We start from the raw sequence: 27276 nt of genomic DNA, 5'->3' as shown, positions 1-27276 counted from the left end.
TTTTCTAAAACAATGTAAACTGTTAAACAAACCATTTACTGACCTGACAATTCTACCATGATCAAATGTGCACATTTACACAAACAACATTGATTAGATATGAGGTGGACTGACATGAAAGAAAAACAGCACTGAATTAGCATGCAATTCATCTGATGCCAAGGCTTTGGTATTTATAGACCAAGCCTTTGGACCGTCAATATCAGCAGTAATTACTTCTAACTTTCCTCCACTTATCCCTATCACAGGGGTCATAGTTCAAAAGCAGTCAGACTCAACAGGCTTTAAACGGCCATTACAGGTGATCCCAAATGTCAAAAAACATCCATTTTTGAGAATGGACATCCTTTTAAACCCAGCAAGTAGTGTATCAATCATTCGCAGCTCTCTTCTCCACACATGCACTGATATGGTAGGCATGATTTCATCAGCACTGGGGTGAACACTGTTCATGAGATGCTACCCAACACGAAGTGGGCGATTGATCTGGCACTGCAGCTGACAGATGCTTGAATGGAAAAGCCAGTAATTGGATGAGGTGGGTGGGCCATGGGTAAAGCAGGATTATGTCTGAGCATCAGATAATCAGATTATTCCAGAAACAGATCTTGCTTTTTTAACTACTTCAATGTAATCTGTCACACAATGTCACGCCTCTACACCAATACTGCATCTCTATCATCTATTCCTGCCTGCTTTCTCTCTGTCTGCTTTTTACATTCACAGTGTTGTTTTCTGTAAGACACTGAAAGTTCGTCTCAATTTCCAGGTTTCTTCATTTCCATTTTTAGGTCTCGGTGCTTGACAGCAAGATCTCAGGGACCATAATGGCTTCTCCAGCTTCTGACGGATATATCCAAGAAAAAGGACTTAGCACCTGAAGTCTTGTGCTGTCTTAATACAGCATGGGGTTAGATGTACGACTTCAAGTCAGCATGTCTTTGAAAAGTGGGCATCTCTTCACACTCTTCTTCTTTATACTGTCCGTCACAGGAATACAAGGTAACAAAGTCAAATTTACAGTCAAAGATGTAGATGAGGACAGAATTTTCGGTTTGAATTTTTGAATGAGTGATTTCTGCAACAGTGTGCAGTGCAGTGTAATAGTCAAACATGAGGTGGCACTTCTGGACGTGTATTATGATACTCAATGTGTGAAATTACTGGACACACCTAGAATCAAAATGTTATTCAATGTGTAGTAGAGTGCAACCAAAATGTTGTTTTGATAAAGAACATATACTTGTGTTAAGTGTTTTAGTGGTTTTATAAGAAACAGTCACAAGTTTCAGATATAGCCACACAAATGACTACAGAGGCAAATGTGTTAAGTATGGGTGGGAGGGGGGGCTGTATTTGTATCACCAAATCGTGAAGTTTTGTGAACTAGATATTCACTATATACGTCAACAAGTAGTCATGTGCCATGCATTAAAATATACTGCTTTTGATTTTGCTTTTAGCTTTTCTATACGATATACAGATTTTCTTTTTTACAAATTGTTGCAAAAATGGCCTAAGACAAATTCAAAGTAAGTTTCTTAGAAACTAAAATGTATTTATTGCAGAATTTATTGGTGGAAGCTGACAGTTCCAGATGTATTCTGCAAAATGTAAATTTGCTTGCCCTTTGCACCAAAAACAAACACATTAATGTCCTTCAAACATGAGTGCAGTAGCAATGCATAGCATTGCAGAATATCCTAGTTTTTTGGGGGGATAAATTACTGTATTGAAACTGTATTGAGGGCTGAGAGTTGATAAATGTCAACTTTCTAAAGAATATTTTGGCAGAAATATGCTGAATTACAATGAAGTTACTAACCTTTTATTTTTAACTTACTTTTTGTCAGATAGAAGAAGGCTAAACCCATTAGAGACTCTTGATGCTAGCAGTTTAACAAACCAAAACGCACCAAAGCAGAATTCAGGGGTCAGAACTATATTTGAAATGGAAAAGCATCGCGTCAAGAGGTCAGATTTCTTCCACTCGGAGGTGAAAGTATGTCCACAGGAGACAATGAGAGAGGTCATAGCCAGCCATCGAACATTCTACACAATGAGAGGTACATGTAACTCTCAAACGTATGTACAATAAACATCTTCCCTGTTAGAAAGTTTCAGTTAAAAATGGAAATTATTCTATTATTTACTCACCCTCAAATTGTTTTAAATCTGTATGAATTTCTTTCTTCTGTTGAACACAAAGAAAGATATTTTGAAGAATGTCGGAAACAAAACAGTTGATGGACCCCACTGACTTATATTTTTTTCCTACAATGGAAGTTAATGGGGTACATCAACTGTCTAGTTACCAACATTCTTCAAAATACCTTCCTTTGTGTTCAGCAGAAAAAGGAACTTCATACAGGTTTGAAACAACTTGAGGGTGAGTTAATGATGACGCAATTTTCCTTTTTAAGTGAACTATTCCTTTAACCCTTTCAAATGCATAATTGGTTTTGTTTAGTACAGTGGCTATCAACCCTATTCCTGAAAGCCCCTCCTTCTTAACACTGCACATTTCGTACCAATTCAGAGGCAGCATCCTTCGAAGGCTGTGAAGTTTGGACTGAGCGTTGTTAAATGGGATGGTCTAACCTACGGAGGACTGTTCTTGATGATGGACTACCTAAAGTAGTTTATGAGAACACATTGTTAGTTACTCTTTGATGACACTTTGGGCAGAAATATTTTCAGTAGATCAAAAAGTGAATACTGTATGGTTGATGTAACATCAGAAAAAGTCTATGAGAATGTACTGTGTTATCCTTTGAGGATCCTTTGGCGTGATAAGTATAAAAAGTTTAAGATCCAGGACTCTTTTGCCAGAATAATTTTCAATAGTTCAAATATGGACTACTGTATGACAACCTTGACAGCTGCCATTGATGAGCAACAGTTACGTTTGTACAAGACTTTTCTGAAAGTTATGTTAAACTGTCTGACAGAGTTCCCAAACTGTCTAAATGTGTTCACCATGGTCCATTAACTATATATAATCACATCTTAGTAAGATATGTCAACATTTTAATAGATTTAAACCAATTATTTTTTCTTTTTACATTTGTATCATTAGATATTTGAGTAAGTTGAAACACAATACTTACGTTTAAAAGTATAATTTGGCAGTTTCTCTCCAAAACATTCTCACTGGTATGTAATTAATTCTGGGGTAGACAAGGCCTCGAAGGATCCATCTGTGTTATCCTTCATTTCACGGGAAACAAAGGACGCATTTGGAGGAGCCTTCGAATTGGGACAGCCTTCGTCATTCCGAGGTGACACAGTCTGTCTTCGAAGGATGCAGCCTCTGAATTGAGATGCAGCATTTGGATGTCTCCGTCATCTAACACACCTGATTGAGATTGTCAGCTCATAAGCAGAGACTTCCACCCTCAACTATATATAGGCGAAAAACAGTATGTGAGCATCTGAAATAATAATGTTCATAAAACAGCAGGCGAAAAGTACCCAAAGTACTTACTACTGCAGAGATTCTGAATTGTGCATCCGATGGACACTTTACTATCCCATGAGTGAATGGTAGTGAAGCGACACAACTGATGCCGTGGCCCGTAGATCACATGACAGTGACAATATGGTGGATGTAGTACGTCCGATTTTCATTCATACTACACAACACACACTCATCATATATAGTACATACTTTTTTAACTGTCACAAAGCAAGTTTCAAAACAAATAGAGTACCTATTTTACAGTATGTGAATTCGGATGCAGCACAATTCAAGTGTGTCAGATGAAGACATTCAACATATACATTTAAATTCTAATTTAAATAACGCTCTTTTATATATCCAAAATAAATTGTTATAAAATGTACACTATATCAGAGAATAATCAGGCATAATTAGTCAAAATTAGATAAGAAATCATCTAAAATGAATTAATTAATGAAACACCTCTGTTGATTTGATCTGTTGTGTTGAGTTATATTTGATTGCAATTCAGCAATACAGAAGAATATATTTTAATATACAAAACAGATCCAGAAAGATGGAAATATGCTGTAAAATGTTTCATTTGAACACTTATTTATTTATTGACATTGTCAGTTTGCCAGGAGGCTGTATGGGAGGCTTTCCGGATCTTTTTGGACAGAATTCCCAGCAACTCAGAGTACCAGAAATGGGTCCACACATGCCAGCACAACTCCCTGTGCATCTCAGATCTCGCCATGAATTTCAGCCATTCGCAGGAACACGTAGACATGGTCTACAGGGTAAACTTATCAAAAATGCATACAATACTATGTAGTCAAAGGATGTCATAAAACTGGAATGTTTGTGCACAGCAAAAACTCCAGTGTTAAATAAGCTCTCCTGGTAGTTTATTTGGCTCCACACTCAAGAGTGTTAAAGTGTTAAAATATGAGTGTTAAATGAACACTGAAGAGTGTTAAAGCTAATGAGAAAATTATGTGATTTTTGAGCGATGATTGACCATTATTAAAGACACCTGATGTTAACAAGCAGAATCACCAGAGGAGAAAATCTAAATTTTAAGTCACGGTTAGGGTGATCAGTGATTGTTTTAGTTGGGCTTGTGACCCTTAAACTATTAACATTAGATTTTGTTTGCCTGCTATAATTGAGTTATAACAGCTAGATGAACAAAGATAAATGGTGATTTGATGGTCTTGATTGTGTTTTGACAATCAGTATTTGATCTGAAAACACATTTGGAGACTAATCTCTGATTTAGGTTTTCTTTATTGATTAAAGCAGCACTGTCCTTGTACAGCATACTAGCATTTTCAATGTAATCCAATGTATTTCGTAAATGTTGTTCTAATACAAAAACTTTGATTTTTAAAAAAAAATTATTTGGACACAAACATCAAGAATTAACCTGTGAATCTCAACAATGGTGACAATAATAAAGCATGTTGCAGAGCATTCTGGGTGCCACAACTCAAAACTCAGTCATGGCTCCCATCATGCATTGCGGTATGAATAAATTAGGATCTGAATTGTCTTACTAATTTTACTTTATTCTTTATATTTTCTTTTATTTCTGCTTTACAGATTTTCTTTTTACAAATTGTTGCAAAAATGGCCTAAGACAAACTCAAAGTAAGTTTCTTAGAAATGAAAATGGCAGAATTTATATAGGTGATATATCTATTTTTTTAGTCGGTTGCTTTCTAATTTTCAGAGTTGATCTGTTTATCTGAATATGCTGTTCATACGCTGATTCTCGATGTCTGTGTGTGCCTACGGTGAACGTGATTTCGCCAAGTACCACATGTTCCTGGATCAACATCTTTGTTGATCCTGGAACAACTTCCAGATCAACCAATCAGATTTGAGGGACAAGTTTACAGTTTATGTCAAGTTAAGGCTTAGAACCAGGGTAAGGTGCTTCAACATCAGTGTTATTCACCTATCATTTCCCTCTGATTTTAGGGAAAAGGTATGGGTAGGGTTAGGTTTAGGGGTAGGGATTGGGTATGGACTAAATTTTGGAACAGGAATGTTGTTCCAGGATCAACAAAATATGTTGATCCAGGAACATGTCTTACTTGGCAAAATTCACGGTGACTGTGTGCCTACATGGAAGTTTTTTTAGAATCTCTTTTTTAGAACAGCTTCTAAGAAATTCATTGAATAATTCTGAAAAAGCTTGATCTTATGCGCTAGAATCACAGTGATGCTGTAATCAACAATATAATCCTAACTCTAAATGAGTTCGGTGATTCAGGTCAAATGATAATTATGTCAAAACATAACCAACACCACCAGACAGCACCACCAACAGCACATTTTCTCTTTGATCATCTAGCTGTTATAACTCAGTTACTAAATGCCAAACTAAATCTAATGTTAACAATTTAAGGGTCTTGAGCTCAACTAAAGCAAACACCGATCACCACAATGGTGACTTATAAATTGTGATTTTCTCCTTTGGTGATTCTGCTTGTTAACATCAGGTGTCTTCAATAATGGTCAATCATCACTCAATTACTCACTTAATTATCTCATTAACTTTAACCCTGCTTCAGTGTTCATTTAAAGTTGGAGTAGGGAGTTTTGAGAAAATGTTGACTTAGCCTGAAAATTTGAACAAACACAACTTACAGGTCCAACCCCCTTGCTCTCTGCTGCGCTACTCAGCCCTCCCTCCACAGCTCCTCCCCCACAGCTCCTCCCTCCACAGCTCCTCCCTCCACAGCTCCTCCCTCCACAGCTCCTCCCCCACAGCTCCTCCCTCCACAGCTCCTCCCTCCACAGCTCCTCCCTCCACAGCTCCTCCTCCACAGCTCCTCCCTCCACAGCTCCTCCTCAACAGCTCCTCCCTCCACAGCTCCTCCCTCCACAGCTCCTCCCTCCACAGCTCCTCCCCCACAGCGGAGCCAGTCGTGAACACGCAGGCTAGTAAACAGGACCACCGATGACGGCGGCTTATAAACAGTTATGGAACATTCACTAATAGGGACAAAACATCAACAATATGCTTTACATTGACTATGGCCTGCCCATACTTTGACTACAAACTTGGTCCTCAAATCATTATGTATTTTGCAATACATGTAACTTTATAACGTTGCACTCTTTCTATAAGTTATAAATAGCTAGTAAGATAACGTTAAAGGATTAGTTCACTTTTAAAAAAACTTTTGCTGATAATTTACTCACCCCCATGTCATCCAAGATTTCCATGTCTTTCTTTCTTCAGTCGAAAAGAAATTAAGGTTTTTGATGAAAACATTCCAGGCTTTTTCTCCATATAATGGACTTCAATAGGACACAAACGTTTCAAGGACCAAATGACAGTTTCAGTGCAGCTTCAAAGGGCTTTAAACGATACCAGACGATGAATAAGGGTCTTATCTAGCGAAACGATCGGTCATTTCAAAAATAAATACAAAACTTTAAGTTTTATAAGCACAAATGCTCGCCTTGCTCTGTTCTGTGATGCACGTTCGTAATCCTGTTCGAACTCGTTCATCAAAATGAACAAATCTTTTTTCGAGTCATTTCGTTCTTTGAATGAACGAAATGACTCCGAAAAAGACTCGTTCAAAATGAACAAATCTTTTTTTCGAGTCATTTCGTTCGTTGAATGAACGAAATGACTCGAAAAAAGATTCGTTCATTTGGATGAACGAGTTTGAACAGGAGAGTCACAAACGACGGTACGCTGTGCAAGAGAGGGGTGATCAGCGCGTACACGAGCGTGATTGACACTGCTAAGACATTCCTCCTGGCTCTGATTGGTTGTTTCTGACCGGGAGCGGTGTATTTCTGCAAATGGCAATAGGACCACAGGGAGGAGCCAGAGGAGCTTGATTTTTTTCACAGATTATCTGTCTCATATTCTACTTTCAGGACATAATGACAGTTTTAACCAATATTTGTTTACAAAAGCTACCTACTGGAGCTTTAAAACTCATATTTTACACACATTTTACACACATTAACACTCTTGAGTGTGAAGCCAAATAAACTCCAGGAGAGTTTTTAGCTGCTTTTTACACTTTAAAAAGTTGTAACCTGAAATTATGACCTTAAAGAGCAATTTCTAGCCATAAAAGTTAGGTCGATTCATCTATATTAAACTTTTTTTTTTTAACTTAAATTAATCTTAAAAGTTTAAAAGTTGAAATTTTTAGGTTACCATTTTTCAAGTCTTTTTAGTCAATGGCCAAAAATGTAATGTTTTGTGTAAAAAATTCTGTTGTAATGATTTTCCTTTTCTTTACAGAGGTTGAATAAGAATAGTGAAAAATTAGAACGGTGAGACGGCATTTAACTTCATATCATCTAATCATCTTTAACAAAAATTATGGACTATGGTGATTTATGGTGATTATTTTAATATCATGATACATATTCAATTTATAGAAATATAAGTGAAGAGCCAGCAACTGATGAAGCACAAGAAATGGAAGGTATAGTTGAATTGTTTTTGGTCTTCAGTGAGAAGTTTTCATAATTTAGGTAAGCTGAACTAAGCTCAATTTCTGTTGTTCATGTTCAGAGGAAGTCCTGACTGAAGCAGCAGTACATGAATTTGTTCCCACAGCTGAATCTACTACTGTCCGAATTACAACAGACATCTCTACTGCCTCACAGGTCTGGAGCACATTTGTCTTACTTCATATACTTAATTTTCATATTAAAAAACTGGAAGCAGTGGTTGCTAGAAATTCACTTTAAAAATATAGTGACATCATTTCAATCATTACAAAATGTTATTTATAAGTAGCCTTTGCTCTGCTGTCCATGACCGTGGGCAATGACCACCAGGCCAATAAGCCTTAGCTTCAGCTTAACTTCTAAGACAGATAAGGTAGTATTAGAGCCCAAAGCCATTTGTTTTTAGAATAATGGCTGGCTAATGAAGTTATTGGCTGGCTAGACGGCTCAGCCAAAACCTAAATGGCTGCTGCAGCCTTCAAACTTTTCATAGCTGCAAATGGCTGAAGCTGCCACTTCATGTCTACAGATGTCTATGTTGTACTGATTTACTAGATCTCAATATTTCCTAAGTGTGTATTTCGGACTTTTTTTCTCCACAAGTCTGAAGACATGTTATTGAAGACAAATATCCAAAAATCTCAAAATTGACAAGTAAAAAAAACAACGATGTTTTTGCCTGCCGTGTCTCGACTTAATATAAACACACACTGTTATAAGTATTATTTTGGACAAAGTTTTGCACATTTCACTTCAATGTACTCTGAAGCATGCGTCGTGAATTAGCAATGTGGAAATGGTGGTTTGTTACTGCAGTAATATCACGTTCAGTGCTATAAATCTCTCCGTTCCAGAATATTTGGTTCATAACATCAATCTTTGATTCAGGTGTTTGTGCAACCGTGCCCTGAAGATTTAACAAAAGTCTGGGTAGGCCTAAGGATCAAAATAACCTTGCTTGCTTCTTATCCGCCATTTCACCTCATGTGCGAGAAAAAAATGCGTTGCTTCTTCTGTACGGAAAACGAGCAATTTTAATTGGTCGTCAATTCACTGTGAGTCTGTATATCGTAGCAACGAGCACAAGACTGTGCTGTTATGAATCCAGTGGGAAAATGGATCTCGTGTATTGTTTATATATTTCGTGTGTGGATGTCTCTATGTGATAGAATTATTATTTGATGCAAATAATTCTAGCCGGCTCAGCCAAACTTTATCAGATGGCTGCTCAATTTGGCTTTCGAAATTATTGGCTGGCGGCGGCTGAAATTCTAAATGGCGCAAATGGTGGCGCCTGGTGGCAGCTTCGGGGTCTAGGTAGTATGGATTTGCAACATAAATTGCGCAGTATTCATCCTGTAGCTATATTAGGTGTAGTTTCATAGCACATTAGAACTGTGTGCAGATCTAGCTGCAGCAACATCCACAGTATACACTGATTTCTCAACTGTCTGTGGGAAATGAGGGGTACTGGTGGTGGAGGGTGGTTAATTTTACAGACCTTAACTTCAACACCAATTAAACACACCTGATCCAGCTAGGGTCTAGTTTTGTTTCGCTTCGCTTTTAGACCTCGACTGCATTTTTTTATGCCCTACCCACGCTAACTTCTCTCCGACTCGTTCACTCGGATGTTCATCATTTCTTAAGTTGCACGAGTGCCCACTACTGGCAGAACCCTGCGCCCTTTGGATAAATTAAGTGTGAGCACTGCGGGTTGCTTTTGTGAGGTCACAATCCTGTTGCATGCGGTCTATGGATCTGAGTACATATTGAGTGGACTCATTCCGTCGGATCAAAATCAAGGGGTCCAAATACACTTTAAAAACTTCAAAATGGCGGTTGGGATTCCCAGAGGGGAAGTGCTTAGGGATGTCCGTGAGTAAATGTCTAAATGTGGAGTTAAACGCAGCTATACACTCACAATCTTCCCTAAGTACGTCCCCTTTGGGAAAACCAATCCTCCATTTTGAAGTGTGTTCCACTTCAAGTGGACAAGGAAAGTTTATATGGACAGATCCTCAACCCCACGATTTTGACTGAGGGAGCGAGTCTACTTACACGTCAGGCAGCTCCATATACCACAATGCAACATGACTGATGTCACCGACGATTGCTCTTAACTCCACCCCACACAACTCTAGTGTGTTATTTGAATTAATTTGAGATATAATATAATATAGACACACAGGGCTCCCTTCCAGTGATGGTTTGTGCACTTGACAGAATGTGCACTCTGTGACCCTTCTTTACCTGCGCCTATGCCTATCCACCACATTGATAATTCACCCTAAAAAATACCCAACTGTGATGATAAAGGTGGTCAGTGTCTCACAACTGGCACATAAAGAGATCTGCCAGAAACCAAAATATGTATCCAGAGTAGAGAACAAGATTGCCTTTGGAGCAATATTTTTGAGTGCAGGGATCATGAATCTTTGACGTTTGACTGCTTTATTAAGAAATTACTACAATTGAGCTTCTTTAACTTTAGATAAGGAGATTTACCATGTGTGCTATTCCTGTTTGACAAAGTATCTTATTTCAGCACTTGCATGAATACTTCAATTAAAATATTTCTTAAATTAACCTGTAAAGTTGCCTAAACCTTTTGGGGAATTATGCAGGTTATACATTGTTTCAGTACTTGTTTAATAGTTCTTGTGGTATATTTTCAGGAGTTGGATCTTCACAATGTGGTTCCAGAGCAGCCAGTACACCATGTCATAGAGTTCAGCCTTACACTGATGGACCACGGGTATCAAGAAATACTGAGAGTTGCCGATTCACCTCAGTATCATGACCTGTCACAGCATCTTCAAGATCAGGTTTGTGAAAATGACCAAACAGTAATCCACCATTCAATATTTTTGAGGAATCAAAGCTTCAACGGGTTAAGAGGCTTCACTAGGGTTAGACTGAGGGATCTAGGGACAGAAGGGGTTGTAGGAAATGTAATGTTTTGTGGACCTGTTGAAGGACTTTCTGTTCTGTCTTGAAAATGATGGATTGTGCTACCTGGCGGTATTGGTTTATACATTTGATATAATGGGCAACCTATGGAATCTTGTTACAAAAGATAATTGTGACTTTTTATCTCACAATTCTGACTTTTTTCCTCAGAATTGTGAGATATAAACTCGCAATTTCAAGTTTATATCTTGTAATTCTGAGGAAAAAAGTCAAAATTGTGAGATGTAAACTCACAGTTGCGAGTTATAAAGTCGCTACTACCTTTTTTTATGTTTTATTAAGTTGTGGAAACAAGCTTCCATAGCAACATGTTAAACTGCACACTTGTCTGCTTGTTGCAGATGCAACATGTTTTCAAAGACCTACCTGGATTTATGGATGTCCACGTGTTAAGAATTAGGTAGGTGTACTAAAAAAAAAACTCTTCTGAATTCATCATCACTTTCTTTATTACAACATCAGTGACCAACTGATTGTCTGAGGCATATTGCTAATGTGAAAATAATGATAATATTCACACTGGCATTTGAGTTTGTATCTCCATCATTAGCTATTAATATTTCACCAGGGAAGTGTTTGTGTATATCTGATTTCTCTGTTGCATTTTACTTTACATCTTTGTATCCTTTCCTACATGCAAGCGAGGCGGAAGAGCCTGAAGGGTAAAAGTTACATATGTATATAATGTGCTGTGTAGAATAAACTTTAGTATTATCCATTTATTTACTGGCATAAAAGCATCTGCTTCATAAATAAATGAAAATGCTTATTGCCTCCATTTCTCCAGGGCTGGAGGAATATCTGCAGTCTATTCAGCTGTTTTTGAGACTATTGTACCAACCATTGCTGATGAAAGTCTTGGCACAGTTGTTTCATCTACAGGACCAATTCTGAAGGACATGATAGTTAAAGCACTGAGCAAAAAGACCTCTCTTCTTGATCTTAATTCACTGACATTCGAGACAGGTACATGCACAAATAAAAATGCATTTCCATGTGAAATGTATTTAAAATAAGAACAAAAAGTATTGTTTAATTATATTTTACAAGTTCTGTACAAATTTTCTCTCATCAGGCAAAGACCAACCCTCAACCAGATCGACTGTCACTGAGGTTTCTGAAGACATAGTAACTGAGGTGACTAATGTCATATAATTAAACAATGAGGTACAAGAGACCATTTTATATCGTCAATGTGGATAAAGGGGCACAACTTACAAAAAATGCCTGAAACTAAGGGTGCTCAGATCATGATTTTTGGGGCCGATCACTGATCAATGGTAGCAGTACGATTACTGAAATAAATAATACTATTCTTAACAACAGTGCATTTATAGAACAATTTAAGAGATGAGAAAGTATCATGAATTGACAACTCTTTATTAAATGGTAAGCAACATATTCCATTTCCTCTCCTAGAAGTGATTGGGAACAACTTAGAGTTTGTTAAAGCATATATACAAATATAGCATTCCTGTGAAATAAATAATAACAATAAAAAAACAGAACAGTCTTTGTCAACAGAAAGTAATCAAATATAAAACAACAATGCATAATCTATACTGTATACGTTAAATATACAGTTGTAATTGAAATTATTCAACCCCGATTGCACATCAGGTTTATTGACAAAATGTATATATTTTCAATTGTTTGCAATGAACAAATCAAACAACAGTAATTGAAATAGTTCAACGCAACAAATATTTCAAGTGGTTTCCCCAATTTTCAATTTAAAACGCAACTTTTTATGACTTCTGCAGTCTCAAATTTATTCAACCTCTTCATGGCAAGTATCTTCAGTACTCTTCAGTAAAACACGCTTTTGCTTTCATGACCTGCTGCAAACGAGATATAGGCTATAACCAGACACAAGCTTCTGGCAGAGTTTCTGAGGAATCTTAGCCCATTCCTCATCCTCATGAACAATGACCTCCAGTTCAGTAATATTCTTGGGTTTGTGTGCTGCAACCGCCTTCTTAACTGTGTTTTGGATTTTTAGGAAGTTTGGGCTTTTAGGGAGGAACAAAAGCACACCGCTGGGAAGGAAAGAAATTTACTAAAATCGCACAGCCCTAGTTTCTTGCTGTCGTTGCGCACAGCAGAGACATTGCAAATGTCCTTTTCATACAACTGGTAGATATGCCAGACTGGTGAATGCAGTGAAGCAATTTTAGCTGCGCATAAAAAATTGTCTCGCAAGTTTTCTGATCTGCCTTTATAGAGACCACCGATCAAACTATATAAAGCTGCTTTTAGCACCCAATCAATCGCAGCACCCTTACCAGAAACGCCTTCCATATTGACAATGTAGAATAACTTCAAGAGCTTTATTGTTTTAAAAAACAGTTACCAAATAAGCGATAGATGCCATTTAGTGTAAAATGTGTAAATAAAGTGTAGTGTAAATAAGGGTAAATAGCAATAAAAAGTGTTTTCTTTGCACTAAGTGCAGATAACGTTAATGTTATTTACTCCAATTGTAAACGGTAATAGATGCTATTGTTGCAGCCTTGTTGGGACATTAATATCCCTAAAGCCATCCCCTACACCTACCAAATAAACACTTTATTTCCACTATGAATTACCCGTTGAGCACTTTATTTACACTTATTGAATATTTTCTTAATTTGTATTTAAAATGAATGCCTCTAACGCCACATACCTCACAAGTCTCACACCACTGATCCTATTATTAGTAGGACTTCTTTTGTAGTTTTGTCTGGCTCAATCAGACAATGGTGGGCGGAGTTAGTGGAAATAGCCTCAACCACCACCAAGGCGAGCTATTTGCATTGGGTTTAAATAGACACTCCAAAAATATAAAAACACAGTTTTTTATTAAGACATTAAAAGTGTCATCAGCTACAAGATATATTTCTTCATGTAAACTAATAATAATAGTAATATATAGAGCAGCCTGTGAAGGCATTAGCGTATGTTTAGCATGACTGAATTGCTGCACCGGCAACCAGGACCAGAACTGCCTGTTTTAAGTCTTTTGTGTTTTTTTTTTTTTACTATTTTACAAAGCATAAGACTAGCATAACAAATTTAAATGCAACAACATAATTGTACATCTGTTAATTTGCAGTCCTCTGATCGAGATTCAAATGGTGACCTCAGTTTTCCAACAAAAGAAACCAAGGTTGAAGTTCATCTTTCCTCAGATGGCGATGAGAATGTTTTGGAGACCATTTTACACACAGCTGTAGAGACAGACAGCACCACAACAACAAAATCAACAGTTGAACCTGAGAATGAGGCAGTCATTATACACCAGCTTGAAACTATTAAAGGGGAAACTGGTGAGCTCATAAAAGAAACTTTTCAAATTCCACCAGTAGAGGAAGCTCCTTCTGACAATGACAGCAAACCAGTTGTTATTGTTGATAAAGACAACAATCTGACTCCAACATCTTCAGCTGCTATCTCAGCATTACCCTCGAGTGGAGAACAGCCTAGAACTCCAGAGAAACCTACACCCGAGAGTGACTTTAATCTAAACACAATACCAGAAGATAACATCATGTTTAACCCAGTAACCACCACCCACATTTTGTTCACCACCGCTACAACCGTAAGTCCTGGGTCTGAACAACCAAAGTTGGCTGTCACAACCGACTTCACCATTACACTACAACCTTCAACTGAACCAATTGATCCAATAACTGAAGTTACAGATTCTAATGAAATTCCAGAGGTGCCTCACACAGTAATTGTACTAAAGGAGGAAGATACCAAAATGGTGATGGCTGAACCAGTGGAAGAAGCTAAGTCTGAGGTTGATTTACCCAAGGTAAAGGTTGTGACAACAGAAACTGTAGAAGTAACTGGATCTGAGGGAGTAAATGAAGATACTGTTGTTTTAGAAGATCAGGTATTCCGACCTGAAGAAGTGACTATGGTAACAGAATCTCATACAGAGTATATCACATTAGACCCTGTGAGAACGACTGCGGCACCAGAACCAGAAGAAGATTGGATTGGAAAATCAACTAAACAGGATGAAGTAGCAGAACGAGAGGGACAAGTTTTAGAGGAAGAAACAGAATCAAAAGGAAATGTTGAGGAACATAAAACTGACGAGGAGATTAAAGTGAGAGAAGAGGAGGATGTTCATGTAACTAGGAAGCCAGGAACTGAGGCAGTACAACACAAGGAGGAACCTCATTTAACAGAACTTGAAGAGGGTGAGGTGGTGGAACTCGAGAGAGAAGCTGTTGAATCAAAGCCTTCTGATGTGGTAGAATATGAGGAAGGCATCACAACTGAACAGCCTGATGTGGAGATAGCAAGTGAAGTCCCCAAACCTACCGAAGGTTCAACGGAACCTCCTGCAGAGATGATTGAGATTATACCACCAGAGATTACTGTGACAGAAATTTACCTTGTTAAGAACATTGACTATTACCAACCTGTAAGTGATAATTTGCCCGTTGTGCCAGTTGACAGTGTTCAACCAGAAATGGACATTGGTAAACCTGAATATGTGGAAGACTTTGGGCTTAAGGATCCAAACTCCAAAACTGAGGTTACTGAGGGAGTTCTTGAGATACCAGATATGGTTATAGAGGACATCACCACAAAACCAGAAGTGGCTGATGTTTACCCTGCTGTATCAACTGCCTCAGAATCTCTATCTGAAGAGAAAGCTTCGAAGAAAGATGAGGACTTGCCATCTGCTGTTGGCGATACTGAGGAGCCACAGCTCATGGATATAGGTGAGAGAGATATGCTATGTGTGTTACTCAATAAAAATGTTTGGCAAACAGATTTTTGAAATTACTTTTGAAAAAGTTGGAATATGTATGGCAGAGAGCCAGAGTTTTGGCTATCATCTGAAACACTGGAGACCATCCATACAAGTCTTTAATTCAAATATAAGTTAAGACAGGATAATAGACTAAAGAAGGGAAAGACACCCGAGTGCAGAAGTGACAGGAGCTGTTTTAGGTGAAGTTCTTCTGCTACATCTATCAGGGATAGGAGAATTAAGATTGCTGGGCAGTCATATTGATCCACGTAAATAACTATTTTCCATTTTACATGTAATTTCTAACCTGTCATTTTTGATTTCCCAGAGGAAGACACTACGACAGAGGTTGTCCTTATAGAACAAGAGGAAGAAAATGCATCACTGCCCACTGATATACTTTCAACTGATACACCTTTGACAACTTCACCTGCAGACCATGATCTTTTTGAAGTAGTTCTAACAGATGTATCGATCGTCACTCCGACATCTTTGGAAAAGGATTATGATTCACCAACTGAAAATATACAATCAACTGTTGTCCAAGACTTTGTATTTAAAGAGTCCGAAAATGACAAAGTACTGAATGTGGAAACTGAGGACCCATTTACTAATTTAAAAGACCTAGCCACGGAGTTAGACCAAATAGATGTAGTAAGTACTGAGACCATTGACCTCTTGAGTTATGACAATGGATATTCTTTTCCAAATGAAGGATATCCCTTGGAGACAACAAAAGTGCCATCACTAACATACTTAACAACTCCCTCAATGACCACAGCTAGCAAAGGCAAAGAACTAATTGTGTTTTTCAGTTTGCGTGTCACAAACATGATGTTCTCTGAAGATCTTTTCAATAAGAGCTCTACAGAATACCGATCATTGGAAAACAGATTTATTGAACTGGTAAGAGCAGCGATTTCAGATGTGGATTTCTGTTGATTGTCGTGAGCAGTGAGATTATATAGTGAGAGAACATACAACTCTTTATTTTCTTGATTAAGCAACATCACTGTGACAATTTTTTTTTTCATCTGTTCATGATGACTACAGGACACCACTTGCTTAACTAACATGCAACATATACCTAGATGGGTCTTGTCACAATAATGTAGCACATTGTAACTTTATTGTAATGTTTATCGTTGCATACTCGGTATATAAATTATTTTAAGAACATGAGGTGGTATACAGTTTATACTATGCGGTATGGTATTATTCTTTTCAAGGTTATCAATTAGGTTAATAGAAGGTCCTTCTGCTAACTCCTGTAATTGTCCAGTGATGTTTATATGGTGAACATACATAAATTATGCCTTTGTCTCCTCTGTGCACAGCTACTTCCATATCTACGGTCTAACCTAACAGGCTTTAAGCAGTTAGAGATCCTTAACTTCAGAAATGGAAGTGTGGTGGTCAACAGCAAGGTGAAATTTGCCAAGTCTGTGCCGTACAACATTACTCAGGCTGTCCAGCATGTCTTGGAGGAGTTTTGTGATGCTGCAGCCCAGCGTTTGGACATAGAGATTGACAGCCATTCCCTAGACATAGAACCAGGTAAGAGTCTTACCTTTGTGAGCATCCATTACTATTGATTTCAAACTGGATCAGTCTATCTGGAAAGCAGAAACATGGAAGGTAAAGAATTGATACAACTGAGATCTAATTTGTTCTTTCATTTTAGCTGATCAAGGTGACCCTTGCAAGTTTCTTGCCTGCAATGAATTTTCGAAGTGCGTGGTGAACCTCTGGACAAAGGAAGCACAATGTTTATGTGACCCAGGCTACGTAACGCTGGAAGGACTGCCATGTCAGAGCCTCTGTGTGGTCCAGCCTGATTTCTGTCTCAATGGAGGAGAGTGTGAGATTGTACCAGGGCATGGTGCCGCTTGCAGGTACCTCAGCGAACAATCATATATAGCTATAAACAGTTCAATTCTACAATCTAAATTCAACTCAATTATGCTTCAGAATTGAAAAAAATGCTCTTGTTTTTACCTTAATTAGGTAAATCAAGTTTCTGACTATATGCTGGCTAACTTGTATAATACATTTATAGTGGGACATTTTTTCCAGCACTCCAGTAGTTTTGCTTATGCTTTGTGGTCATTTCTTTAAATGTTTTAAATATGTAAGCAGAGGGATGCTGCTGTATAGCTGTGAAGGATCTCTTTAAAGGGTTAGTTCACCCAAAAATGAAATTTCTGTCATGAATTACTTCTACGTCAGAATGTCGACTTTATATATTTCTGGGCCTTGAAAGTTACAATGAAGATGCTGCCTATGGCTGATTCAGAATCCTCTCGGATATCAAAAATATCTAAATTTGTGTTACGAAGATGAACAAAGGTCTTTCGGGTTTGGAACGAAATGAAGCTGAGTAATAAATTACAGATTTTTTAGGGGTGAACTAACCCTTTAATAATAAAACCTCCATTGTACATGTTCTAACTGTCTCTCTTGAACCTTTTAGATGTCCTGTAGGTAAATTCTGGCAATTTATCGGGGAGAGATGTGCAGAGCTGGTCTCCGTGTCACTAGACCCCTTTCTTTCCCTAGTGTGCCTCGTGGGGGTGCTGGCCTTTCTTTATGCCATCATTTCTCTCTTGTTATCTATGTGCAGGAAATGTGTACGGACCAGAAAGACACTAACTCTAGTGTAAGCAGGTCTTTTTTGTCAGATTTTCAGAATTTTTTGCGGTTAAACATTTGTTGTGTTAACAAAGATACCAAAGATAAGATATACAAATAAATTTATCTTTGAAATTTCGGCTAGACAAATAGATATACAAATGTAAGCAACATACCAAATTCAAATTCTTTATTCCTTATGTTAGGAATGTTCCAAGTCCAGTACCCAAGTTCGTCAGTTTGCAAGAACAAACAACAAATTCTGTTATGTGTTCAGTTTCATGCTTACGCAATTTTTGTCTGTTTTTACAAAATAAGAGAAGATATTCCTTTAATGGCATATTGCTGCGAAAAAGCATATTAATTAATTTGACACGTGTCTTATATAATATCTGTCTTAAGCAAACTATTTCACAGTTAATTCGAAATATTAGTTATTTACAAAATTGCTTTGCATAAAATGTATAAAATCTTTACTTGCTTCCCAATCTATTCTTCAAGTGATTCTGTTCTAAACACATTTATGAACACACTTTTAAACTCTCATTAGATATACATTACATATACATATCATTCCTTAGTTTCATTCTGTGCCTTTTATCTTTGGGATAGTATATTTTCATTCACTGAACAATCAGATGTCTCTGTTCCAGCCCAACTGGATTAACAACTGGAGCCTCCCCAAGTAAAAATTATTCAAGACAAATTCTAAAAAACCTAAAGTCCAGCATACATTTATTGCAGTATCCCATTTACTGAAAGTCAATATACACTCACTGGCCACTTTATTAGATGCACCTCTTCAACTTCTCATTAAGGCAAATATCTAATCAGCCAATCACATGGCAGTAACTCAATGCATGTAGGCATGCAGACTTGGTCAAGATAATCTGTTGAAGTTCAAACTGAGCATTAGAATGAATGAATCAATGTATGAATGAGGCATTTATATAGCGTTTTAATGTGTATTACTGTACACCCAAAGCGCTTTACAAACATAGAAAATTCTCTCCTCTACCACCACCAGTGTGCAGCATCCACTTGGATAATGTGATGGCAGCCACAATACAACTGCGCTAGTGCATTCACAACACACCAGCTATAGGTGGAGAGGAAAAAGAGTGATCGAGCCAATTCAAAGGATGGAGATTAGTAGGAGGTCATGATTGATAAAGGCCAATGGAGGGAATTAGGCCGGGACACCGGGGTTACACCCATACTCTCTAAGGCTGCTTTTACACTTGGCATTAACATGCGATCACGTGATCCGATCGGATCATTAGCCAATCAGGACATTGTGCGTTTACATTTGTTCACATTAGGTATGCCGGATTTCTGTTTTCTGCATAAATTAGGTCCGTAGTACTAAGAGTAAAGATGATACAAATTAAACAATGTCCCAATTGCTTTCACTCACTCACTTTACTTTCAGTCTCCAGTAATTAGATCAAATTAACTTTTTTTTGAACGAAGGAATACTTCCAGAGTTGATCATACAAAAATAACTGGGTTGATCATGTTAAAGTCACATCGATCATCTGGGTTTTCTTAGGCTATAGCGTGCAATGACTATATTGACAATAAAACAATAAAAACTTTCAACATTTAAAACATTAAAAAAATTCAGATTCCGATTATTCCTCTGGCAAAGCAGCGTGCAGCTCTTCATGACTGACTGTGATTGTACAGGCGATCGCCTCGTTCAGATAATGTTGCAAAATTAAAATGAAAAATGACACACATCGTATCATGTAAGTCTAAATAAACTGTTTTAAAGATTGACGTTTATTGTAAGGTTCAAATAAGTTTCATTTCTTGTCTAAACTGCGTCTGGCCCAAGCGGCAACCTCCCCGTCTCTCTCTTGAAACCAACAAGGAAGTGAGTTAAACTGCAAATCATTGACTGGCCGCTTGAGGCTGGCTGCACAAGTGAGTCAAATCTGTATCTCCCCCATGTTAAAATTACCAACTTTACAGCAGAAAAAAACATGTTTACAGCCTGGTTCTCTATGTGGCTTTGGTCTATACAGCTAATTTTGCCTTTCATAACTGTGAGGGGGTGATTTTTTTTTTATAACTCATCCGTTAAGTTGATTAATATTTAAAGTTCTGCATAATTAAGGGTTTGTCCACTTTTGAGTGACAGGTGGATTCCCGCTGCTGTCGTTATAGTCATTATTAGCCTTGTGTCTGCTGTCTGTTAGCCGTCACGTTACCTCGGCTAATTTATCGTATTCGGGATTATTTCATTCAATTTAATACACGCATTTTACCTTTGGTCTCGCCGTTGGATTCCGTCGTTGTCGAGTATGGAGAGAACAACCAGCGCTGTATTTCCAGTTGTTTTCCTCGCATGCACTAATGGATGTCTGACCATTTCGTTGCTTTTTGGAGTAGCTATACAGGCTACACTCGTTATGCGGTACCATTGCTCCTACGGAACAGATATGCTTATTTAACTTTTAAGTGTTAAATAAAAAGTACCATGAGATAAAATCCTGCAGGTGTCAAGTGCTTTCTCTCCGTCCATGCAATAAATGCACACCCTTGAATGAGCGCGGATTTCTATTGCATTTACTTGAACTTCTGAGGTAATATTTTTGGTTTAACCCATTTGAGAAATTGAGAGGCGGCCAAAATCAGATTTTAAAAACTTGATTTGCGATGCCGCGCTGACTGACATGTAACGTATGCGCATGAATCACTGTCAAACGCACAAGCTCAGAGCAATATTGTAAATTACTGCATGATCATACATTTTTAACTAGCAGAATAATAATGCATCACGATATACAGTCTCACTTTTAGTTACTTATTTTAATTATTATAGTATTTCGAAGGGCAAAAACATGAACTTTAACTATTGGCTTTACTTCTACAATCAGCTGTCACTTTAGCGTGAGGCCAGTAGCATAGCATTACCACCTCAGCTCCACCCACGTCCCGCCTCTTTAACCATTTTCTTCGATTTTCTTTTATCCGGGAGTGACGAGAGATGACGCGCTGCCAAGATGGCGACGGTTGGCCCCGCCCACTTTAGGCTTCAAAAACGCTCTTCTGAAACCTATGGGTGATGTCACGTACACTACGTCCATATTTTTTTACAGTCTATGGTCTGGCCATTATTTTCTGACAGTCACGCGGGGAGACTGGGCGGGGATTTAAATTACGTCCACCTGTTAATGCAGACACGATGGCTGGATTGCGTTTACATTACACAGAGATCCGATCACAATGCGTCCTCGACTACCTCCGAACCTGGACACGCTGATCGGATAACATTCCGATCAGATGTGCGTTTACACTTGTCTTTTCAATGTGTATGTGGACAACATCCGGATACAGGTGGCATGTTAATGCCAAGTGTAAACGCAGCCTAAGAGAAGTACCATGGGATTTTTAATGACCACAGAGAGTCTGGACCCTCGGTTTAACATCTCATCCGAAGGACAGTGCTTGTTACAGTATGCCGTTCGGACCCGCAAAGATCACAGGGTGAGCAGCGCCCCCTACTGGCCTCACTAGCAGCAACCTAGTTTTCCCTGGAGTCTCCCATCCAGGTACTGACCAGGCTAACCCCTGCTTAGCTTCATTGCTCAACCAGTCTTAGGGGTCCAGGGTGATATGGCTATGGCTGGGGAATAAAGGTGATTTAAGTGACTTGGCATGTGAATGTGGCATGGCTGTTGGTGCCAGACAGGCTTTTCTCACACAACCATCTGTAAGGTTTACGGAGAATGGTCCGGCAAAGAGAAAATATCCAGTGAGTGGCAGTTCTGTGGGCAAAGATGCCTTGTTGATGCCAGAGATCAGACAAGAATGGCCAGACTGGTTGGAGCTGATATAAAGGCAGCAGTAACACAAATAAGCACTCGTTACAACCAAGGTGCAGAAGAGCAGCTCTGAACACACAAAACTTCGAACCTTTTCTAGCAGATGAGCTGCAGCAGCACTCCTGTCAGCAAAGAACAGTAAACTGAAGCTACAATTCACACAGATCACCAAAACTGGACAAAAGGTTGGAAAAACTTTACCTGGTCTGATGAGTCTGGATTTCTGCGGCGACATTAAGATGGTCGGGTCAGAATTTGGTGTAAACAACATGTAAGCACGGATCCATCCTGCCTTGTTTCAATGGTTCAGGCTAATGTTGGTGTAATGGTGTGTGGATTATTTTCTTGGCACACTTTGGCCCCCTTAGTACCAACTGAGCATCAATTAAATGCCACAGTCTACCTGAGAATTGTTGCTGATCATGTCCATCCCTTTATGACCACAGATGTTCATCTTTTGAAGGCTACTTCCAGCAGGATAACGCACCATGTCACAAAGCTTAAATCATCTCAAACCGGTGTCTTGATCATGACGTTGAGTTCAATAAACTGAAATGGCCCCCAGTCACCAGATCTCAATCATATACAGCAGCTTTGGGATGTAGAGGAACGGAAGATTCACATCATAGATGTGCAGGTGACAAATCTGCAGCGACTGTGTGATGCTATCATCACACAGGATCTCTGAGGAATGTTGGCAAGAATTAAGGCATTTCTGAAGACAAAAGGGGGTCCGATCTGGTACTAGCAAGATGTACCTAATAAAGTGGCTTGTGAGTGTATATGATTCCAGTTGCATCTTCCAACAGTGGGCTGAACCGCAGGCATTTTTCTGATTAGGACACATGTGGTTTTCACATCCTCGTGTTAACCAAAACTAAACAATATGAACATCGAATTGGAGATTCCAAGGCAGAACCATATTGAAATTTCCCATTACGGTTTCTTCTCCAAAATATTCCAAAATTATATTTCCACCAAATTCCATTTTAAACTTTTTCACACATTTTAAGCTCTATGTGTTTTTTTTGGGGGGGGGGGGGGGGGGGGGGGGGTTATTCACTGATAAATTACTTTATCCTTAGTTTGAAAATCTCTCTTACATTTACAATGTTAGATGTTTAAAAATTGTTAGGTGTTTGCTAGATCATCCATGAGCACACTGAAATTCAACACAGCCTCATAACAATTGATCCTGTTACTAATTTACGCATTGGCAAAATAAAACTTAATGCTTACATTTTAATTTGTACATATAAAATGGCATTAGATTTGCCAATTCGTAAAACAGTTGTTTTGGTGCCTTGCAAGGACTTTCAGGAGAAATTCTAATGAAACCTCTTTTTTTGTTGTAGTTACAATTTAATAGAAAATATTTGCGACCACTTATCCCATAAAACAGGACTTTACCCAAGGAATCCAAATGAAATGATTTCCAGAATGTTCTAAAACAACAGCCTGTGTTGTACATAAGAAACTTTTACTAATGTGTCTTTTTTACAGAAATTGTGATGGACACCTGTGAATTTGTCCTTGGGATATGACATTTTCTTTTCCCCTTCAGCTGATCTTGATGTCTTTCTTCGCCTTTTGAAACTTGAGCTTCATATTGTTGCGTGTTTTGTCCTGTTTTACAGTGGCCGAGACCAGACCACCATACCAGGCCTGACGAGTTAATCAAAGATGATCTCCACATTATAATACTGTCACTAAGGTAAGATCAGATCTCATATCACCTTGTTTTGTGGTGGTTCAAATCAAATCCCAAACTATTAGACCTGGGGCCTATACCATGAAGCCTGTTTAGGTGGCTAGCCAGGTATGTTTCAGTTTAGTTTGCGCCAACCCTGGGTTTTAGGCACCATTATTATTATTATTTCTTTATTTCAGACACGTAAATAATGGTCTATATTGCAAACAAAAGGAGACACACATAAAAGCAATACATTTATCACCTGTATAGGCTCATAAGCCAATGAGACCAGATACTAGAGTAATATCGCACCGAACTTAGTCCAGGGTTGGTCAATGCAGTGATGATACTGTTGGCCGAGCTCGAAAGCCTGCACTTGCACCTGTACATAAGATTTCGCAGTACAGCACGGCAGTTTGGCAAGCCCACATTTACAAACATTTGGCTCGCACTACTCCATCGTGGGACCCTCAGTAGCATCCGCAAGGCATCATTATATGCTACAGTTAGCTTTTTCATACTACTCTTTTTGTAGCGCCTCCACAGGTGTGCAGTATACATGGTAGTCAGTACGCCTTAAATAGTCTGATTTTGACAGGTATTGAGCACATTCCAAATCTGCGAATCAGCATGTTAGCCTGTCCATAGAGCATGCCATACTGTTGGACCATGAAAGTGGTTTGGCTTTTAGCAGTGTTCATCGCCATAGTAACTTGCACTCCATGGCTAACCTGGTCCGGGACAGGTCATGCTCCAGTAAGAGGTTGCAAACCGAACTTAGACCAATCAGCTGTGAGCAAAGGATAAAGTCACTCCTCCTATTTCTACTCCAAATTAAAGGTCACTACATTGCAAATGATTTTTAAAGACAAAATCGACTGGCTTTTAGTAATGCTTATTAAGAATAATAATTTTTTATGATTTAGATATTATTTATGTAATTATTATACCCTTAATCGATCACACATGTACAATTTTAGTTCATCAATTATTATTACACAGTGTTTAAATGAATAAATATATCAAGGTAATATAAATACGCCTTGGAATCAATAGATAAAGCTATAAAATGACTACATGTGAGCTTAAATGTTCAATTCTCTCTATACATTTATCAACTGTATAAACTAACTTCACAACTTTTACTTGCACTGATATACAGAAGCAAGACTTTTTCTTTTAGTTGTTCTCTTTCATAGACAGCCATTTTCTTCTTGCTGTGTAAATTTGTTTAAATTCTTAATATTTTAATACTTTTATTTAATAAGTGAATTGTGCTGCTTCTCTTGTTAGAAATGAATCGCAGTTTCACTCTTTATCAGAATGTGATTGGCTGTTCGCTACTGATGTCACACCTAAACTCCTAAACTCAGGATCAAAGCCTGAGTTGACAGAGAAAGTTCCAATCAGCATCATGGTACCAACAAAGACTGGTTGGATTGGTTTGTTTTTTGTCAACTCAAAATTAATCCTGTAACCCTGAGTTTGTTCAACTACAATCATGGTACAGGCCCAGGTCTAGCTTAATGTCATGTTGCAGGTTAATTAATCAAGACTAAAATGTTGTGTGGTTACTAGCTGGACTGTACTTCAGCACAATTGAATCCAATTTAACAATATGGTCCTGCTTACACCTGTGGCCTGTTACACAATGCCGGTTTCAGTTGCTTCCCAGGAAAGTTCAAGATTAGTTTGAGCAAACTCTGTTTTTTGGGCTCAAGGATGTGGATTGGTTTTTAGCAGGTTTCATTGCTATGGGAACTTGCGCTACATGGATTTATTCTGGGTTAGTATCAGTTGTGAATTAAGATGCAATAAAGCAATTAAATTATTTATTATATTTATATAATTATAAATATGCACAATTCATATAATATATTCATATAATTATTATATTAATTGACAATATTAAACTTTGCTTTTAAATTAAAATAAATATAATACATGTATTATATATAAAGCTTTTAAACAGATTAAGCTTATGTGTATTCTTTTGAGCTCTTTGTGAAACTATATAAATGATTAGGCCTAAATCTTTGACTCACATCATGCATTCTGCTTCAAACCTGAGATGACAGAGAACATTTATACCAAGCGTTGTGAGCCTGTTGAGCCTGATCTAAACCCGGTTGGATTTATCTGGATTTGTCAACTCAAAACTTACTCTGAAACTCCGAGTTTGTTCATTCAGCTAGCTTTGTGCAAAAGGCCACTGTATTTAGTGTTGTCCACTTGTGATACGATCGACCAAAACCCATCTTAATACCAGGGGTAAACAGGGCCTAAACTTAAGTCATTTAAATATTTTTAATGGATATTAGATTTACATCATACATACATACATACATACATACATACATACATACATACATACATACATACATACATACATACATACATACATACATACATACATACATACATACATACATACATACATACATACATACATACATACATACATACATACATACATACATACATACATACATACATACATACATACATACATACACACATACATACACACATACATACACACATATATATATATTAGTGTGGGTTTCATAATGCATATGATGAAAGTACATCCTACATAATTTATATAGATAAACATCTTTTTATCTATTGCACAAGATCAATGCAAAATGACTTGTTTCTCTTTTAACAGAAGTGGGACGTGTCATACTGTCTTCCAATGGTGCTTGTCCAGCCATTAAAAGATGTTTAAAAAGACTTCCCATGATCCCACAACTCATGAAGATTGTAGAAGGAGTGGCCAAACATCCTGAACAGATGGATAGCCAAGTTGAGTTGCTATTGGTTAATATGTTACATGTCGTTCTCATGAGAACGTGAAGAAACGCAACTGGATTTCAGGTAGAATCTTTTCACTAGGCAGAAATGATTAAGGGTTTCCTCACAATGAGGAAATTGTTCTTGTCTGATCATAAAGAATACACTGTTAAAATGTTCTCATATGTTCCATAGTTCATAGTAGCAATCATGTTCATAGTTTGGAACATAATTGTTTTGATGTTTAATAATTATAAATGATCTTACATGCACAGTGAACACACTTTTTTTGTCTTTTAGAATGGCTGTCTTGAGAAAAAAGAGAACTTTGTTGCACACATTATTTGATTGAATGTTAAATAGCACCAAACATAAAATAAAGTGTGCTACAATATTTTTTAATCAATTTTGTATAATGTACCCAAAGAAATTAAATAGATATATTGATTTAAGAACTATCTATCTATCTATCTATCTATCTATCTATCTATCTATCTATCTATCTATCTATCTATCTATCTATCTATCTATCTATCTATCTATCTATCTTGTCCCATTGTAATTGTAATGTCAAACGTTAAAGAAGAGGGAATCCCTGAAATGAGGTTCTCATAAATCTATTGTACAATTGTGTTTTTTTTTTTTTACA

General features: G+C 37.7%; 1 protein-coding gene across 3 annotated transcripts; it reads left to right on the top strand.

Annotated features, from left to right (window-relative positions):
- Positions 1–706: 706 nt before the first annotated feature.
- On the top strand, positions 707–26977 carry impg1a (interphotoreceptor matrix proteoglycan 1a). 3 transcript variants are annotated; one of them, XM_077219623.1, is made up of 19 exons: positions 708–1002; positions 1854–2066; positions 4079–4245; positions 7731–7762; positions 7871–7919; positions 8003–8101; positions 10624–10773; positions 11260–11318; positions 11560–11580; positions 11706–11884; positions 11994–12055; positions 14013–15642; positions 16003–16580; positions 17012–17231; positions 17359–17569; positions 18148–18333; positions 23776–23852; positions 26503–26813; positions 26848–26977. In XM_077219623.1, exons 1-17 carry the CDS (start codon positions 906–908, stop codon positions 23813–23815), a joined length of 3993 nt encoding a protein of 1330 aa, XP_077075738.1. In that variant the 5' UTR covers positions 708–905; the 3' UTR covers positions 23816–23852; positions 26503–26813; positions 26848–26977. The 3 variants fall into 3 exon arrangements, with proteins under 3 accessions (XP_077075739.1, XP_077075738.1, XP_077075740.1); XM_077219624.1 differs by lacking the exon at positions 11560–11580 and having other exon boundaries at positions 707–1002; XM_077219625.1 differs by lacking the exon at positions 18148–18333 and having other exon boundaries at positions 715–1002; positions 26848–26973.
- The last annotated feature ends 299 nt before the right edge of the window (positions 26978–27276 follow it).

This window comes from Siphateles boraxobius, unplaced genomic scaffold, assembly GCF_051911475.1.
Source record: "Siphateles boraxobius isolate OS27281-9 unplaced genomic scaffold, OSU_SipBor_1 8, whole genome shotgun sequence".
Classification (NCBI taxonomy): Eukaryota; Metazoa; Chordata; class Actinopteri; order Cypriniformes; family Leuciscidae; genus Siphateles; species Siphateles boraxobius.
This window is presented reverse-complemented; position numbering and strand designations above follow the sequence as displayed.

What these genes read in the sequence shown, in the direction of transcription:
- impg1a (XM_077219623.1), top strand. Translation starts at nt 906, where the DNA reads ATGGGGTTAGATGTACGACTTCAAGTCAGCATGTCTTTGAAAAGTGGG. An exon ending in AACATTCTACACAATGAGAG is followed by an intron (nt 2,067 to 4,078) that starts GTACATGTAACT and finishes TGACATTGTCAG; the next exon opens with TTTGCCAGGAGGCTGTATGG. An exon ending in GAGGCGGAAGAGCCTGAAGG is followed by an intron (nt 11,581 to 11,705) that starts GTAAAAGTTACA and finishes CCATTTCTCCAG; the next exon opens with GGCTGGAGGAATATCTGCAG.